This window comes from Mastacembelus armatus, chromosome 14 (genome assembly GCF_900324485.2).
Source record: "Mastacembelus armatus chromosome 14, fMasArm1.2, whole genome shotgun sequence".
In the NCBI taxonomy this organism is placed as follows: Eukaryota; Metazoa; Chordata; class Actinopteri; order Synbranchiformes; family Mastacembelidae; genus Mastacembelus; species Mastacembelus armatus.
Window position 1 is genome coordinate 12222669 of NC_046646.1, and position 19599 is coordinate 12242267.

The window sequence follows — 19599 nt, forward strand, 5'->3', positions numbered from 1 at the left end:
GCATTATAAACATGGAAATGACACATAATCATGCAATCAGAAAGCTGGATTTTAATTATAAATTTACATACATTGTTATTTTATCATATGTTTTGTATTTTTTTATCACACTGTATTTACAGCAGAATGTACAGTTGGATATACCAGTCACAGCGACAGGTCGTGCTATTATGAAGCTGTAGTGGTCTCTCCCAGCCTCCTCAGGAGTCCATCCAATGACTCCATGTTCTGTGATTTCTCCTCTAGAAGCTCGTATCGCAGACTGGAGATGTCCTGCTTGATGTCTTTCAGCTCACCTGGATACAAACCAACACAAAGGCAATGACAAAAAAGAAAGGTTTATGCAAAAAACATAAAATCTAAACTTCACTGAACTATAGATCAAAGAAAATGATTTTAGTGATCAGAAAACTGCATGTTGTTACCATTACAGACATGCTTGGTTTATTGAGAAGCTGTATTTCATTGATAGATACACCTAGTTGTAACAGGTTCAGCTTCAATTGTTTTTACCTTCAGTGATTTCGTCACTCTCTCTGTCTGCCTGGGCTTTGATGATGTAACGCTTTATCAGCCGCTTCATGATCTTCTGCAACCAGTAACGGCAAATGTATTCAAATTCTTTGAACAGGGACCAGTAACAGTAATATAATAGAGTAGAAATTTTTAACGTTCTACTGTTTTCAGAAATTTATTTTTTTGAAATCTAGGCTCCAGCAGATCCCCATGACCCTAATTAAGAATAAGTGGGTATAATGGATGGATGGATGTAGTGAAATCACACAAGGCACATACCTGGTACCTGGTTGAATTGGTAGAAGCACCATACACTGATTTTTTGCCTTCTCTGAGCTGGAAGATAAAGCTCAAATTATTACTGAACTCAACTGTGACATTTTTCAAGTTGGGTTCAGGTCTGAGCTTGAGCCTGTGCTGCAGCAGTAAAACCACAGGGAGGTGCTCTGGCTCTGTCTTTTACCACATATTACTTCTTATTACTATGGCATTAGGATTACAAGTACAAAGATGCATATGTATTCTACTGAAGTAATTTGTCCAAAATATGTGGTACCTGATTGAGCTTTGTCTCAGTTTTGTCCTCACTGTGTCCCACTACATGCTGCAGTAGGAGTGACCTGATACCTGTGACCAGTCCTAGCATGGATTTTGGACTGGGGACCAGGTTAAAGGGCACAGGGAGCGTCCTTCCCTCCTCGAAGTAGGAGAACCAGAGTTTGGCCCGAGCAAACTTCCACTCAACATCAGCATCATCCTAAATGAAATGAATGAACAATGAAATGCTTTGCTGGCAACCCCAAATGTTGTTCTCATTAATGGCTTAAAGTTATCTGTCAAGCATTAGGGGACAATTTATTAACCATTAATGGCTTTATAAGGCATTTATACCTAGTGCCTTATGAGAAACAGGCACCTGTCATTTAAATCTATTTAAACTAACTAAACTAGCACTTGATTGATGATTATTTGATTGACCAACCTCAATCTCCTGGAAAGAACTGTTAATCATGGCGATGAGCATGTTGAGTAGCACTATCACCATGGTAACGTTGTAAACGCCATACAGTACGTAACCAATGTTCTCGATAAATTTATGGTTGCAGTTGATCACGACGGATCTGACCTCAGATAGTCCAAATATAGCCCAGAACAATGTTTTGAAGCTCTCCTCCAGCCTGGACAGAAGCACAGAGAAGGAAATAGAGGAAGATGAGAGGAAAGTTATTTTGAATTTAAACAAATCATTAATCATCTGAATGGAAATGCTCTGTGAGAAAAGCAGCCGAGGGAGAAATGTTGTTTTAAGGCTCAACACACAGCATCAAGAAGATAGTTCATCCATGATACCACATTTATTTTCCTATAACTGTGTGAAAGTGTGTTTAAAGTGTTTGTAGATCCATAGGCAAATGGGTCACAATATAATTAAAAGGATATAGAAAGTTATTTCTATAGGCTAATCTACTTTTAACATCTTCTGGCTTTTAAAATCATCTAAGTGAAATAATATTAGAAAGAAAAATAACTTTTTGGCTGCATGTTGGATTAGTGGTTAGCACTGTTGCCTCACAGCAAAAAAGTCCTGGGTAACGCCATTCTGTGTGGAGTTTGCATGTTCTCCCTTTATTTTAAAGGCTTTTAGGAAAAACCTAAAAGCCCATGTGAATAGATACAAGTGTGTTCAATAAGTGTCTCACGTTGTGAAGGCGTCATTCGACTTCACCCCCTGGTAATAAGAGTACAGGTTGAACATGCCGATCATGAACGCCAGAAAGACCAAGATGAAGATGACCATGAACTTGAAGATGTCCTTGACAGTCCTCCCTAAAGATATCTGCAGTGGACCGAAGCTCTCGTTGGCTGGGAGGATGTAAGCAATCCGAGAGAAGCTCACCACCACGGCGATGGCGTACAGGCCCTCGGATACCAGCTGGGGATCTGATGGCAACCATTTCACACGTGCTACACAAACAGGAGTGTTAATGACACAGGAAACTTCAGCAATTATACTGTGACCTAAGTAGATTTATTTAGACAACAATTTTTTGAAAGGCCTACTTTTTATTGGTCTATAATTGCTCAGTCTTATCCATTTTTCATTTCTAAATAAAAACTATTTTATGCAGACAGAAGCTGCTGATGTTTGGGCCATCGGTCCACACACTAACCCTAATCCATGTCATCTTATGACAAATTCAACAACAAAATTCAACAACAAAAAAAATGACAAATTCAAATACATGCTTCTGTGCAACTGATTATACATTATGCAAATGATGCTTTTATTGTGACAAACTGTTTGGGTGTATGAGCACGCTCACCTTGTGTAAAGTAGTGTATCTCAGGCGGCAGTGTGACATTAATCAGTGTTGTGTAGTGTGTGTGTACATAGGTCTGTGCTAAGACAGCATGTCTCAGAGCAAAGAAGTGGCAGCTGAAGGAGGCGAGGAAGATCGCCAGCATCCCGAAGTCCAAGAAGTTCCATGGTTCGACCAAGTACTCCCCTGGTCCTTGACTCCAGATCTCCTTCACCTCAGCCCAGATCATACCTGCAGTGGCACAAGTCAAATGATGTAAGTCACGTAAGGCTTTGATGGCAAATTTTGTGCATCATCATCAGCAGCAGCAGCAGCAGCATCTTATCCTCACCCATGATCCATGAAATTATGAGGATCTCCATCCACTTGAAGGGTGTTGTGGTCATGCGGTAGAGTAGGAGCGGGTCAGCATTGAGTTCAGGTCCTATCGTCTTGTTTGGTGAGTCAGTGGTCCCTGCAAAACGATCAGCAGCATTCAGGAGAAGAAGACCCAGAAAAATTGTGAAGGATGAGGCATGAGCCACAAACTTCATGAAGGGGCTCCGCATGACTTTCCCCACCTGAGCACGATAGATGAAACAATGGGAGGCGCGGGTGGATGAGTGAAAACCCAGTTTATGCACTTGGGAATTAATATGAGTGAAATTTGTGAGCATAAATGTTACATACTCTGCTGCACGGAGCAATCCAATAAGCCAAAGCCAGCCCTGGTAGTGATATAGCCACTGCCAGGACAACCAGCAGTTTGACAGCAGTGGTCTGTTGTCTCAGGCCGGGCAGATTCTCATACCAGATACTCAGCAGCTGCTGCTGGCAATTAGGATGAGCCACAAACTGTGTGCAGTGCGGTCGAGAGGATGAGAGAACATATTGCAGTTTTAGGCAGTTTTAAGCATTAGCAGTTTTAAGATGAATTAGTGCACAGAGGAATTTAATGACCAAAAACGTGTTTCTTCTTGCCTCTGTGTGATTTCCTGTTCTCAAGCATACTGACCTTTTTGACTTCATATTTGATTGCTAATTTGAGCCGTGTGAGGGAGGGGCGACCTGGCAGATCATAGCTCTCTTCAGGGTTAGTTTCTCCGCTGAGAATGGCGTCCACCTCCTCTGTGCTGCGACACAGATCCAGAAGGCCCACCACATAGTCCTTACACTGGCTCGACAGACGGCAATAGTCGTTCTACAGACACAGTGAGGACAAATGTGCGTTGATGTGTGATACATCTGAGATGCATTACATTTGATGTGGTCAGATATAACAGTGTGCAATTCTGATATTTGTACTTTAAATTCTTTCTCAATATTAGCCAGCATGGCTAGTTCATTGCTGAGCTGCAGGGCAGCCAGCACTGGGTCCACATTGGACAGAGAGAGGTAGGCGGGACTGGCTAGGCCTCTGTAGGCATTAATCCTGGATCGTGAGTGGCTGAAGGAGTCAAACTGCTGCTGGTAGTTGCAGGAGTCGCAGCCGCAGAAGTAGTCATGAGGAGGGTCGATGCGTGCCCCTTTACTCAGCAGCGTGTGAACTATCTCATATTCCTGGCAATGCGCTGCAAGGATCACTGGAGTCACATCATGAGAAAACCTTGGCAATGGGCACAAAAAACAACATGGACAATATTCATTTACATACTGATGGCTGAAACCTAGTAGAACCATTGTAGAGTCATTTGGTCCACATAGCAAGTACTAGAAAATACAGAATAGCCCTTAAATCAATGTGGAACACTCAGGAAGCCCCCCCCCACCCCGTGTCAGGGGATATAGATATTTATTGTACCAGTTCCGTTTATACATGTCTTACCTTGTTCCATCCTCATCATAAGCATAGAAATCATCCAACATGTCTGCCTGAGCAGGACTCACTGTCAGACGACTGGTGTCTCTAAATGAAGGGTGACCCAACAGGGCCTCTGTGATACGAACATAACCTTTACCTAAAACACACACACAGAGCAAAGATGTTGGTGCAACATCAATGAACAAATGGAAAATTTGACAGATTTTATGTCTAGATCATTAGCTAACCTATGATCAATGAATAAATGAATCCAAATAAATTATATCCTTTCTTTTGAGAGAAATGGTGACGCTATATTAAACAACAATTATTTCTTCTGAAGAAGACAGATCAATATGTTTATTCTACTTATCAGATTTTTTCTGGAGGCTGACTTTAAAATCATCTTTTTTATATCTGAATTATTTGACCTTATAAAATGTTAACAATGGATTACATGAATACTGTAAATGTTAATAAGTCAATTTGACAAATCTGTGGATAATTACCACCCTCTTCTGCTGTTCCCTTCAGCAAGTCTACAGCATCTTTGAACTCATTGTTCAAAGCCAATAGCAGCACTGCAGAGAATAGTTATTGCTTGTGTCTCTGAGGTTAAAGTGTAAAGCATGATCAGATGTTGGAGCGAGCTGTTTACCTGTTCTAACATTATTGAGAGCTTGGGTATCTGGAGAACACTACAGAATCAGCTTTGTGTGATTAACCCTTTAAAGGTACTTTTGACACTTGTTTCCACAAACACAAACACCACATCTTACTGATGGCTAACAGGAGGGCGTCACCCACTCTGGCCAAATCCTCCCTTCCTAGCAGAAGCTCCGTCACCTCCAGATGCTCGTTGGCTACAGCCAGCTGCAATGCATTCTGGCCCATGTAGTCAACAGCGTTGACATTCAAGTTGGGCACATGCAGCAGCATCCGCTTCACTTCTGGTATGTTGCCATATTCAGCTGCCTCCAGGAAACGCTGCTCAACCTCTGACAGGCTGACTGACGGAGCAGAGAACATGCAGGCAGGACCACGGAGAGCCTGGCGTCGTTTAACAATGAGACGAGCCATGTGCTGTCTCTCAAAGCTGTTGTAGCTGCCAGAGAGTTGGGGGACATAGTAAAATATATGTTGTCCACGTGGTAACTTACACTTAGTTGGCACTTAATTAGGTACCTGGATGAAACTAATGTAATCCTAGAATATATAAAAATATAAAGAATAGTAATGTAAAGTATAGCAACAATTTAATCCGTCCATCTGTTATCTGTGCCCGCTTATTCCTAACCAGGGTCACAGGGATTTGCTGGAGCCTATCCCAGCTCTCTTCTCTCTGGGCAATTTAGAGTCACCAATCAACCTGACATACATGTTTTTGGACTGTGGGAGGAAACCAGAGTACCTGGAGAAAACCCACACAAGCACAAGGAGAACATGCAAACTCCACACAGAAAAAGTCCCTGCTGGGTTTTGAAATGTCTTGTTGTGAAGCAACAGTACTAATCACCAACCTCCCATGCTGCCCAGCACCAATTTAATTAAAAAAACATATTTTCCTTATAGAATCATCGGACATGGGCAAATTTTCGAGATCCAAACTGCTGTCTCATACAGTGAACCACAGAGTAAACATGCTGCAGGAAATAATCATTGAAGCATCTGGCAGACTTCTGAGGGATACCATCACAACATTAAACATTTTATTTTGATTTACATCTACTGTTATAGACTTACAGTAGTAATTATATGCAGTATATGATTCATATGATAATAGGTCAAATAAAGGCAATGAAAATACTAACTTTTACCCATAAATATAGTTTTAACAAAAAATTATGCAGAAGATGAACAGAACCTGCCCACTGCAAAAAGAGTAGGGGTGTAAATGAAAGACTTACCTGAGGCATCGTTCAGGGAAACAGTTTTCCTCCCCAAAATCATCACACACCAGCAGGTTTTCACGGCTTCTGGCCTTGGGACTGTTGGTGTAACCCGCAGGTCGACTGTTGTGATGAACTGCTGCCGGTCGTTGGTTCATCCTGAGATGACCACAGATTTAGGGTCTGTTCCTGCTTTATAACCACAAGTAATGAACAAGTGCCTGTGACATGTCTCTGTCTCGGTTTCTCTGTCTCCCTCCCCCTCTCTGTTTTTTTTTTTTCTGTCTCCTTGAGAAAGAATGCATCCTTCTGGGTCCCACTGTACTTTTATTTACATGGCTGGTTGAACTTTAAAGATGTGGAGAGCAGCTCAGTGTTATGACTGAACACACTCAGGGTTGCTGGTGATGTACAGTATGACCATTTTTGTCTTAGTTGTTTCAGCTGAACCTACAAGCTCATTCTAGTTTTCTCTGAATATTCATCGGTTTTGAAAATATTGACTAAATGTAAGTAGTTAGATAGACAAATGCAGAATATTCTCGAAATAATGTACTTTTGTCGAAAGTTGTAATGCTCAGGCTGTAAAATGCTATTTTAAGCTGCAGTGTTTAGAGTACATGTTTAGTTACATCCTTGTGTGTTTGTCTGTGTGTGTACATGCGTGCAGCAGGAGTGATTGATGGCTGATGAACAGCAGATGAGATTCCTCAGGGTTTAAATTCCCAGTAGACTTTGCTTCCTGTGTGCTCCCACTCTCCACTGGTCGTCGTCCAGTGTGGGAAAACGACTTCCCGCTCACACACATGCAAACACACATCTGCTGTTTATTCATACATGTATATTCAAGCGTGTTTATACATATAGTACAGTGTGTTTTTAAGCATGTAAATGTGTATTTCTTCATCATCAGGTCAAAGGTGAGACACAACATCTTCTCATACTTACATGTACTATTTTTTTTTATCTCCTTCATTGTTCCCAGTCTTACCACGCTTCGGTTGGTCCCATAAATTTAACAAAAACACCCCATTACATCACATGAATACCTCAACATCAAAAAATCTGATAAAGCTGAGTCTCTGATGTATGATTGTGGCAGTGAAAACTTCCTTTTAAGGGCTTCATTGCTGAAGATTAGTCACTTTGGATGTTTCAGGGCCTAACAGCATCACATTTTACAGCGAAGACAGTAGGGGGACAGAGGGTAAACTCCGACAAATGTCAGTTTTGGTTAAGACATCTTCCTTGGAACAGAACTGATCTAAGATCTGGATGTAAACACTGTCAGCTAATACATACACATTGTTATGTGGGAAAGTGGGGAAGAACCTGTGTGTGTATGTGAATTAATTAACCATGATAAACTGTGCATACCAGACCACACAAAGTGCACCAGTGCTATCTTTACAATCTGTGGTAGTAAAACACACACACACACAAACACACATGCTCATTTGTACTGTACAGAAATGAGATGGGGGACTCAGCCTCACAGTAGTGAAATTTAATTTACTACTTTTACTCATTTACTGTACAGGTATATATGTGCAATTTTTTTTTCTTGTGCAGTATTTCCACTTTCTTCTACTTTGTCGTTCTATTTCAGTACAAGAGATAAACATTGTAGTACTTCTGAAAACTGTAGATACTTAATGTGCATTTTTTTTTAAATGTAATTCTTTAACAAATTATGTCCTCGTTCTGAGACAATGTCATCTATGTCTTGACATGACTCAAGGACTTTGTGTCATGATCCGTGTCTGGACTTACTGTCTTGGAGTTTTAATATGAAGGATCTTGCAGGATCCAGATTTTCTGTTCGTTTTACCTTGACCTGAAGCATTTTGATTTGTTTCACCTGTGTCTTGTTTTACCCTCTTTGTTATATACCCCTCCTTCTCCCACAGTCAGGTCGTTAGTTAAATGTTGTCCGACATTGCCAGTTTTTGTTCTAGCTTTGCCAGGATTTTTCCCTTTTGGATTTTGTTTGTGGATCACCTTGTTTAGTTAAGTAGCCCTTTCTCTCTGTGTGTATCTTCTAAGTTGCCTCACCATGTCTTGTGTTTGTGTCTTTGTGCTCTGTTCCTCCGAGTCTACGTTTATGTGTCTGTGTAGCCTGATGTGTCCCCGAGTGTGTGTGTGACCCAGGCTTTATGTTCTGTCCCTTCGAGTCTGTGTTTGTGGAGCCTGATGTGTGACCCAGGCTTTACGCTCTGTACCTGAGTCCCTGTTCGTGTTTTTGTTAGTCTAGTGTGTCCCCGAAAGCGCGTGTGACCCAGACCTTCGTGCCGTGTCCTCTTCGTTCATGTTGTTTTGTCCTTAGTTCCTGTTTCACCGAGTCTTAAGCCCTTGTTCCTTGTTTTGTTTTCTGAATAAAGTCAGCCCCTGCACTGAGTTACCAGAGTGAGAGTATCTTTTGATCCTTTTAATAATAAAACCCCCCGATTGTGACACTTTGATCAGGACACAGGAGATTCTGATTAGATCAGAGTTCAGTTTATGTTTAGTCTCTACAGTGAACATACTATCTGGACCAACCTGCAGATACGTGGAGAAAACAGAACCAGAAAAGAGAGCTCAAAAAAGACAAAAGAAAAGAACAGAAGACACAAAGCAAGATTAATCATCTTATCTGAACTTGATTGGAGATAGACAGGTAAGCAGGTTAAAAGCCCTTTCCAAAAGGATCAGCAGGATGTTAGGTTAACCTGCACAATTTAAAAACATAAAGGTGACTGAATTTTTTTGTTAAAGATCAGTTATATTTTTACTGATATGTTTGTGCTTCTGCACTAGAATACAACTTCAAGGACCATGGACCAGGACACACAGAATATAGATGAGTTAGACATCCTTTTCACAGAAATCTTTAAAAAGGCTGCATGAGATATTGAAGAGCTGATGCAGTTAATCCAGATCTGGGAAGAAGACGACCACAAGCTTGATGAGTCCTCTGGTGATTACACCCAGCAAAAAAATAGATGAGTATCTGATAGTTTTTCAAACAACGTCGAATGTTTGCTGAAGAGGATCCACAGGATGAAGATGTCACATCCAACAGCTCTTCAGCCACAGCTGAGGAGACCCCAATGGCAGATATCTCTGAGGTTAATTCACTCAGGGTATTGATGAAGAAAGTTCCACTTCAGATATCACTACACCCATCTTGGAGGAAGCAAACAGAATTGTCTCCAAAGTAATTGAGCTAGATATCAGGACAGCACACTAGAGACCACTGATCCTGTCCAAAAGACAACAAGACCATCCAGGAGGACCTTTGCCAGAAAGATGAAACAGGGATGGAAGAAAGTGTTTACCAGAAAACAGAATAAGAAAGTGTCAGAGCACAGACAAAGACAATCTTCTGAAGTCAACCTGATCTCCAGTCCTCTGAAGGTAAAAATGACTAAACATTAAGACCAAGACAGATGAACTGTGAGTTCAGTTTAGTCTATTGAGGCATCACATTTACCTATTGTCAGTGAATGTTTTTACTCTTAGAGGACGTTTTTACTTACGTTTGGTTGTTGTTCTTCTAAAAAGGACCAGAAAGAAGAGCACAACACTACACCTGAGGACCAATGGACCTTTGATGATCAGGAACTGTTAGAAGAGAGTCTTGATACCAAAACTGCAGAGGCAGATGAAGATCAGGTCATGGAAATATATATACCTCCAGTACACTCAGAGGATGATAGAGAGAATGGATATATTGAATTTTTCCAAGAGGAAAATGAAGCAGCAGCAGACCAGCATCTTCAGCTGAAATTCAGCCTTGTTCCAATAATAACATCAGTACTTCAGAGCTTCACAAGAGTAAGTTATACTTTATGCTGTTGAACCTGTAGCAGCTTTTTTGTGAATATATTTACATTTGTGTGTTTCTCTGACCCTGTTTCTGTTCTTTAATTTTTAGACAATTTAGAGAACTAAGTGAAGGGATATACAACCGAGACGTGAAAGTTCAGCTGCTAAACATGTGCCTGGATATTGTCAAATTTATCTCAGACGCCATCATGAAAATCATCCTGAAATCAGTCCCCCATTTACCTGCAACATCTTCACTGCACCTTGAGGAGTCTTTCAAATGTAGCATCCAGAGCTCTTTAGAAAGCTCCTTCAGGCAGACTGTCACAAACATTGTCGGTACAGACATCCCTGTGACAGTTTCATCTGAATTTATCAACGAGATAGAGGCTGCAGTGCTAAACGAAGTCAACTTTGTCCTGTTAGCCAGGACACAAAGATCCTCCAGCACCACTGCTCCTGCCGGCTGCCGAGTGTCATCGGACACAGCAGCAGAGAAGACTTTGGCAGGAGCAGTTTCAACCATGAAATCCTTCCTCACAGGACGAGGTGCTACATTCCACAGAAGGATTGTCGCTCAGGAAGGTTTGGAGCCCCGCAATAAACGAGAGACAGCAAGAGGCCATGGCACCAAGAAGAAGCTGTCTCTGTGGAAGAGAGTTTTTCTTTGATTGTTAGTTTTGTATTCAAATGTTTTTTCTTTTTTTAAAATGGACCAGACAACACAAGAGAAGGAGAAGACTGCAAGAACCAACCAGATTCCTGTGTGGAAAAGACTCTTTTCCTCCAACCTGTGCTGTTCCTCAGACAAGTGACCATGACCGTCTCTTCTCTCGCTTTGTTGTCCTCTCTCTATTATCTTTACCCCTTTTTTTTCTCCCCATATCCCCTTTTTACATTTTCTTCACCCCTTTTCCCCTGTTCTCCTTATTTGTCTCCCTTCTCTCATTCTGCGCCCACCCCCTCTCCTGTTTGAACCTGGGTCTTTGTGTGCAGTGAGTATGACCTGCATGGGTTTTCTCTGGGTGCTCTGGTTTCCTTCCACAGCTCTTATCTTTTAAAGTAGAAATTGGCATAATCATTGAATAAAAATGCCTTAGACTGCGTTTATTTCTACAATCTGTTCAGCTTTCACCAAGAACACCTGGTGATGTTGGGTGATTGATAGATTGTGTGTTGAATCATACCAACCCCACCTCAGCTTCATGAAGGCTCCTTGCATTTCCTCAAATTTCAAAATTTGTACTTCCAGTTGACTAGTGGTTAACACTCTTGCCTCACAGCAAGAAGGACCCCGGTTCGCAACCCAGCAGGGACCTTTCTGTGTGGAGTTTGCATGTTCTCCCTGTGCTTGTGTGGGTTTTCTCCAGGTACTCTGGTTTCCTCCCACAGTCCAAAAACATGTATGTCAGGTTGATTGGTGACTCTAAATTGCCCATAGGAGTGAGTGTGAGTGTGTGAGGTTGTTTGTCTCTATGTGGCCCTGTGATGGACTGGTGACCTGTCCAGGGTGTACCCCTGCCTTTCACCCAAAGAGAGCTGGGATAGGCTCCAGCAGATCCCTGTGACCCTAAATAGGAATAAGAGGGTATAGATAATGGATGGACTTCCAGTAACCAACAACGAAGTTGGTGCATTGTGAACCCTTATACAGACTTTAACCCCTTTAAAAACTTCTGAAATGATCTGATATAGTACCTTCATATTTCTGGAGAGACTGTACTTTTAGCCTTAAAAGCAACAACTATTTAATTTCACTTCAGAAAATGAAAATATCACACAGAAATGGCATTATTGTAAAAAGTCTGAGAGCATTCACACACTCCAGATGAATGTGCAAGAAGTTGCCATCAGGAGCAGTACACAGTCTGACCTCCTGTTTGTTGCAAGGTGAAGAGATTAAAATTGTGGGGGTTTCAGGTGCACCTAATGGAGGAGCAGGCAGGGGACCTTGTAGGTTGGGTAAAACCTTCAGTGTACTTGGGAGAACTGTAGCATGGTGGGTTCTCAGGTTCAGACAGAGATCCAATGCTGTTGCTGGATGAATCATCCATGGAAGGATCCTGCAAAACAGGGCAACTTCAGCCAAAATCCATCCCAAGTCTATTCAGTATACTGCAGAAAAGGCTACTAAATGAAATAAAACCAGAGTGGTAATGAGAGATACCTTTTGCTGCAGGATGTAAAGTGAAGTTACTGCATTTACTCCATTATGCTTGGTTGTTTTTGGATGCACATCATCTGTGGTAAAGCAAAAAACATTGGACTGTTATTCATAATTTCTCCATTGGGTTAATTTTATTTTGTTCTAATTTTAGATTAGGTGATCATTTCTTGTATTCACATAACAGAATATTAGTATGTACTGTATATATATATATATAATATAATAATAGTGGATTACACTACTGTACCTGTGTGAGTGATTTGTGCACGATGAGAGTTGCTATAAAACCTGGAGAGAGGTTTTCTAGGTGGATGTCTCGGCCTAATGAAGATAAAATGGCATCATCGCTTTAAAGTTATGCTATTTTTATTTGCAGACAAGAAGCTGTCTTTCTCTTCCTATTTAGAATTGATTTAAAGCCTACTAGCAATTATTACTTTTTGGAAGGCGTCCAACAGGCGCATACTGTTACCAAGGTGATGAGGAGGAAGATGCCTCCAGTGGAAAGGATGATATAGAGCGAACTTCTTTCTGGTGGGATATGCAAGATTACAACTCGTCAGGATTAAAAGTGAACAGAGCAACATGGGAAGATGCAGGAGGATCAGCCCCAGTTGTTTTGTCTGGCCTTCCAGGAACAATTATGGAGGACAGGTACACCAGAACATGCCACAGACTACATCAGCAATTAGCCAATTAGCAAATGTTAGTATGCTGGGACACCAAAATCAGATGTTAATAAGATGAACATGTTAGCATTTAGCTTAAAGCTTCACAGAGACACTAGCTTGTTTTTAGTCAACTTAGAAGGTTGTAACAAAAGACTGACTGATTTTTTCCACTGCTTATATCATTATGTCAATAACATGTTTAACTTCCATTAGCACCATACCTGTCGTTATGGGCGGGTCTCTGGGACCCGTGCCTGCCCAAACTAATTTCTGGGCCCGCCCATCTCATAGGTACAGTATACATCCATCTACTTTATTGACATCTTAAAATACTTTTTAAATAGCAGGTTTTATATAAAAATAACAAAAATATCTATTGTTCATGAAACAACAGTGGTATAAAAATGTTTGAAATTGCAACATGTTGTAGACTACGAGGTGTTATAAAACATTGTTTACCAATGTTTTTAGGTTATAAAAATCAATAGCAAGCTGTGCCTGCCCACTGATATTGATGGGTCCAGCTTTGAGTTTGGATGGATCTGGTTAGCACTACAGTGATAACAAAAACAGCTTGACATACTGTAGACAGTCAGTTTGATTGGCAGACTTGTTATGCTGCCCACAGGATTCTCCACTGTGCAGCTGTAAATGTCATCGTCTGTCATCAACACCCGTGTGATGGTCAAGAGCTTTTGGTCAGGTGACAGGACGAATCGTGTCTCATTGGTCAGTGGCTTTCCACCTTTGAACCACTTGTATGAAGTCCTGGTTCCATTTTCATGGGAGCAGTTGAGGACAATGTTTTCGCTAAGCTCCAGTACTGATGAAGACTCCATATGGATGTAAGGCCTGGATATAAGTTCTGGAAATGGGTGATAGTAGATATAATAGTTTTAAACATGCAAATAGATGAAAAACAACAGCGATCACATTGTTCTCTATGTTTGATGCAATATGTATGGCAACACTGAGGTTTAAAACACATTTGATCAAACAACAATTTCAAAAACAACATTTCACAAGCCCGAACAAAAACATATAGCACATTACCATACCTGTTACCCTTATGAGTCACCTTGCACTGCAATTAACAGGACTTCCCTGTCTCCTGCATAATAAACTAAATGCCAGCAGAGACAAATTGAGCACAGCTATTGATATATGGAATCCAGCGCCTGTATATAATTTGCAGCATAGCTCCACCTACCTAAGCCTGAGCAAAGGTCGTGTCAGCCAAAGTGAAAAGACTTGTCTTTGTGTAGATATGTCCTCTGCAAGACTGAGGCCTCAGACAGTGTGATCTTTTGGTTGTCCATCAGTCAAGAGTGTTTAAATGTGATTCAACTCATCAGTCATCAAAATTAGGACTTAAGTTAACTTAAGTTGTACATAAGTCTAAGTCAGTGAGAGATGTATGTTTCCCAAGATGCAAATGCAGACTAAAGAGGATGAGACTTGATTGTACAGACCAATAGAGTAATAGCTCTTGTCTTCCTACCATCTACAGTGAGTGTGATGGTGCCCTCTCCTGTAAAGGTGTCATCTGTGATGGAGATCTCCACATCATAAGTCCCATCATCAGACAGTCTGAGGTTGTGGAGGAGCAGTGTTCCGTTCTCAAATACAAGGATGCGGTCACGATACTCGGGCCTTGGGGTCCCGATGATGTCGGTTCCAATCGACTGGACAATAGTGACAGACTTTTCCCTCTTAAGCTGCCACTTGATAACTGGCAGGTCAGGGCTGAAACTACTGTAGCGCACAGAGAAAAGGGCCTCCCCTCCTACTGTACCTCTGATAAGAGTGTTAGGGATAGTCATGTTCACTGCCAGCACCTCACCTGTGGACAGACACACAGAAAGGAGGTCCCTGTATTACAATTCCAAGAAAGCTGGGACGCAATGTAAAATCTACATAAAAACAGAATGCAATGATTTGCAAATCTCATAATATTTTTATTCTCAATAGAACATAGAAAACATATCAAATGTTTAAACTGAGAAAAAAATAAGGTAATTTTGAAATTGGTGAAAGGTCTGGACTGCAGGCAGGTCAGTTCAGCACCCTGACTCTTCTACCACAAAGCCATGCTGTTGTCAGATGTAGATCATAGATGTTTAGCATTGTCCTGCTGAAATATGCAAGGCCTTCCTTGAAAAAGACATTGTCTGGATGGGAGCATATAAACCTGGATATGTCTTCAGCATTGATGGTGCCTGTCCAGATGTGCAAGCTGCCCATTCCACAGGCACTACTGCACCCCGATACCATTAGAGATGCAGGCTTTTGAACTGAGCGCTGATAAAAACACGGAAGGTCCCTCTCCTCTTTAGAACTAAAGTTCATGATACAGTAGTTTACTCATGGTTAGTGTGGGCATAACACCCCATCACTGCAGGATACTGGAGCCAGTTTACACGGTAGATACACATTTCCATGGTAACGGCTTGGGATGGGCAAGAATGAGCCAACAAAAGTGGGGATTGTTTGTCCAAATTTCCTTCTTGGCAGTTCATGAAAAGAGCACTGGGAAAAATCCAGATGCCATGCTAGCTGTGCAAAAACAGAGAAGCACAGTGACTCTGCTGCTAGCCATAACAATAGAAGAACAGTGACGAGATACAGCCACCGTTGAAAATAGCTAAACATGTGAAAACACTGGCTTTGGTACAGCCTGCAGGCATTACTAAAGGGTGGGCGCAATACTGTAAAAGCACCCACACAATCTGACGCAATCCAGTATGCCAACAACAAATACTACTTTTGTGAAGTCTATAATGTTTAGTTTTTAGAATGTTGACAATTTAACTCTGTTTTCTGATACTTTCATCATGTGGTCATGTTGAGCACGTTACAATATGATGCAAATCACCACAAAGTTTAACACAAGAGCTTTGTGTATTGTAATTGTATTTGAAATAGAAATGCAGCTTTAAAATCACTATCGAGTTAACCCAGTGAGGAGAAAAAAATATTTTCAAAATAATATTTGCAAATTGATTTTTTTTTTATTCCTCATACTTTTGTTTTCACTAGTTATTACAAAACAGTGATCAGGCTGCAAGCAAACTATGCATGATCTTAATCTTCACCCAGTCTTTTAAAGACAGTTTTGTCATCATGTTAGTGAAACATCAGACCATTGTTAGGCAAAGCTGTGATCTATTTAGCAGATCCTCAACTTGATAGGGAACAGCAGCAGCTAATTGTAAAGCAATTTTAAATCAAATTCTAAAGTAGAAATGTAACTTACCTGAATTGAAGAAATCAAAAAACATGAGCAATAAAACCTTGGAAATTATTTTGACTTCTGCCTTCATCTTGGATCTCAAGCTTTGTTTTCCTTCCAGACAAGCAGCATAATTTGTGACACTGGGCAGGATGGAGGACACAGTCGGTCATTCAGGCGCTGCTGGGACTGAGCATGTGTTGTTCTCTGAGGCCACTGTAGAAACAGGACAACACTCTCTGTGTGTATGTTTGTGTGTGTTTGTGTGTGTGTGTGTCTCGCTGTCCATTTTGTATGTTTTGTTATCTTTATTTTCTTATTTGTAACAATTATTATAATGTGTAATTTGTTCATAAACAAAGCAAAAGCTGTAGCTGTATGTATATGTATACTGAAGCAGGAATTGATTCAGTAAATATGATGACAACTGACACATTGATGTTTCTTGTGTACAAACTAATATTCACTGGAACAAATAGAATAAAATTTTGCTTATAGTCAGTGTTTCCAAAACTGGAATTCGTCCTTTAGGCAGTCTACATACTATTTGTTTTAGAAACAGATAATTAAAGATGTATAAAATAAGCAGCAGATGAATTAGCACATTTTTTTTATATTTTTTGTTATATATGTTTAAAACGTTTTTTTATTTTAGGTTTTTGAAAACCAGAGGGAAACGGAAACATCATGTATTTTATAAGACTACAAGCTTAACATCCTGGTTTGCACACCGGAAATGTTTTTTTTTTTTTCAGATCACGGAGTGAAGCCTTCTCAAGTGTAGACGATCTTCGTTACAAACATGGCGCCGTGCATGTGAATGTCATGCTCCTCTAACCCAGTCACCATCACCTGGATCATTTGTGCTTGTGTACGGTCAGAGCTGCCAGGTGGGCGCCGTTTGTGTGTCCGTTCACTTCCGGCTGCGAAGAGTCCATTAGGCCCATATTTGACTGATCTGGTCCATGTTAGCATTTTAGCTGAGCCGTCGATACTTGCGGACGGAGTCACGATGGATCCGGATCAACAGCTGAGAAATGTGAGTGTTGTTCGGATCACGTTAGTGACGCTGGCTTTATTTGCACATAAACAGCAGTTTGATGGGGAGTTTGACTGATTGTGTCTCCTACAGCTGCGGGATTTCCTTCTGGTTTACAACCGCATGACTGAAATCTGCTTCCAGCGATGCAGTAGCAACTTCAACTACAGAAATCTCACCATGGACGAGGTACAATGACTGTAAACTATAATTACAAACATTACAGATCAGTGCATTTAGAAACCAGGTTGAGATTGTTTTGTCCTGCTGTCTGATCACCTTTTTGTCTCTGCTGTTTCTGTCACATGGCTAAAAGTATATGGACACCTAAACTGCACATCCATGTGTGATATTGCACCTTAATGTTTAACATATCATGCATGCTGTAGCTTTAAGAGTCTCATTGATCGCTACCAAGGGTCCAAACAATAGAAAATCACCCCAGAGCATGAGTGGAAAGGCATCCTTCATAGCTCAGGCCACCCTGTGTATGATGAACACATAGATGTGAGGTAAGCTCTCTTCACCCCTGATTGCTGTTGCCAGGAGCGCTGTGTGGACAGCTGTGCGGGGAAGCTGATTCGCTCTAACCACCGCCTGATGGGCACCTACGTGCAGCTGATGCCACGGATGGTGCAGCGCCGGATGGAGGAAATGGAGAGCAAGGCTGCAGAAAATGCCAAGGCTGCAGAGGCAGCAGCTCCTGTCACAGAGGCCTCATTAGCATCTCAAACCCCCACCACCTTATCTCCTACCCCACAGGTACCTGGACTGTTAACATCTGATGTTGGACCAGAGACACATGGTTCAGTTTTGAGCTCAGCAGTGTTGGACATTCCAGTTAAACTGGATGCTGTTGGATCAGGGTCTACAAAAGCCACAGAAGTCAAATTTTCAACTTCCACGCCGCTCACACCTGTGGCTGAAACAGTAAATCCTTCAGTGCTTAGTAACACTGGCAGTGGACCATCTCAAACAGCAGGATTTCCTCAGCTGCCCACAGTGTCTAAATCCACAGAGCACCTGTCGGGCCAAGAGAGAGCCCCAGAGGTTTCCCCTCTATCGGGCCAGTAATGACGCCCAGTCTGGGTCTATCTCTGGTGGTCAAACTGTTAGATACGACTCTGAATCACCTCACAAACAACCCAGATCTGATGAGTAGCTCATCATGGGCAGTCCCCAGTGTGATGCTGTTCTGTGTATTGCAGTAAAGAATATTTTATTAAAGTTATAAAATAAAAAGTAACAGTGTACAACTGTTATATATGATACCATCACATCATATGACCTTTTCTGGCATGTTTGTCATTGTAATTGTATAAATTACTAATGTTTTAGGTTTTTCACTGTTTTACTACTACAAAATAAGCAACTTGAAGATTTCACTTCAGCCTCTGGTAACTTATACTGATTTTTTTTTTTTTTTTTTTTTTTTAATTTAGATTTTTTGTGTTTTTCAACTCTGAAAAAGTTTCATTAGGAGTAACTGCTATGGTTGAGATGTTACTTCTAATAGAAATTATACATATATATACGTATATAAATGGAATCCTGCGGTCCCCAGTGACTGTATATATAGAGGTTATATTATAATTTCTGACAATATTGCAAAGTGTGTCAGAAATTATGACAAAATACAGTAACATTATAATCCCAAGTGAATTTTTTTTGTGTGTGATAAGAGACAAAAACATGAGTGAACTTGTCACTGTGTGTGTGTGTGTGTGTGTATTTGCACGTGCACAGTTGCAAAGTGATTTTAGTGATGGCAGCATTGGTCAATCCTCAGGCTGGAGCCCAAATTGTGGAGGCATGATCATATTTGGACTTCAGTCTGGGCTCCTGGGACCAGGAAGGCTCAGTCTAGTGATACTTTAAACACACTCATTCCCGATAATTGTTTTATGAGGTGACACAGTAAATGCAAATGCCAAGATAAGATAATCTTCAATTATAAAAATAAATTGGTTATCTTTTTCATGTTGTATGTTGTATGTGAACATTAAAGGCCAGCCTGCTGCAGTGGCCATATGCCACATCCTCTCACTGTTTTGGGTGTGAATCCAGTTCATGACCTCGGTCACATGTCATCACCTCGTTCTCCACCCATCATTTCCTGTCTTTGTACTGTGCATGTTATAGACTCTAATCCAGCAGCAAAGCCATGATACGCC

General features: G+C 41.1%; 2 protein-coding genes and 1 pseudogene across 4 annotated transcripts; 1 reads left to right on the forward strand and 2 right to left on the reverse strand.

Moving 5' to 3' along the window:
* Nucleotides 1–28: 28 nt before the first annotated feature.
* trpc6a (transient receptor potential cation channel, subfamily C, member 6a) lies at nucleotides 29–6886 on the reverse strand. 3 transcript variants are annotated; one of them, XM_026327868.2, is made up of 14 exons: nucleotides 6525–6885; nucleotides 5397–5722; nucleotides 4642–4774; nucleotides 4122–4422; nucleotides 3832–4017; nucleotides 3507–3671; nucleotides 3169–3397; nucleotides 2841–3068; nucleotides 2217–2481; nucleotides 1499–1694; nucleotides 1073–1273; nucleotides 796–852; nucleotides 514–589; nucleotides 29–296 (listed from the first exon to the last, which is right to left on the reverse strand). In XM_026327868.2, exons 1-14 carry the CDS (start codon nucleotides 6662–6664, stop codon nucleotides 169–171), a joined length of 2631 nt encoding a protein of 876 aa, XP_026183653.1. In that variant the 5' UTR covers nucleotides 6665–6885; the 3' UTR covers nucleotides 29–168. The 3 variants fall into 3 exon arrangements, with proteins under 3 accessions (XP_026183653.1, XP_026183655.1, XP_026183654.1); XM_026327870.2 differs by lacking the exon at nucleotides 5397–5722 and having other exon boundaries at nucleotides 6525–6705; XM_026327869.2 differs by lacking the exon at nucleotides 796–852 and having other exon boundaries at nucleotides 155–296; nucleotides 514–592; nucleotides 1069–1273; nucleotides 6525–6886.
* A 5272-nt stretch (nucleotides 6887–12158) lies between these two features.
* On the reverse strand, nucleotides 12159–16559 carry LOC113143216 (hepatocyte cell adhesion molecule-like; annotated as a pseudogene).
* A 596-nt stretch (nucleotides 16560–17155) lies between these two features.
* timm10b (translocase of inner mitochondrial membrane 10 homolog B (yeast)) lies at nucleotides 17156–18716 on the forward strand. The gene is made up of 3 exons (XM_026328722.1): nucleotides 17156–17425; nucleotides 17519–17614; nucleotides 17972–18716. Exons 1-3 carry the CDS (start codon nucleotides 17207–17209, stop codon nucleotides 18497–18499), a joined length of 843 nt encoding a protein of 280 aa, XP_026184507.1. The 5' UTR covers nucleotides 17156–17206; the 3' UTR covers nucleotides 18500–18716.
* The last annotated feature ends 883 nt before the right edge of the window (nucleotides 18717–19599 follow it).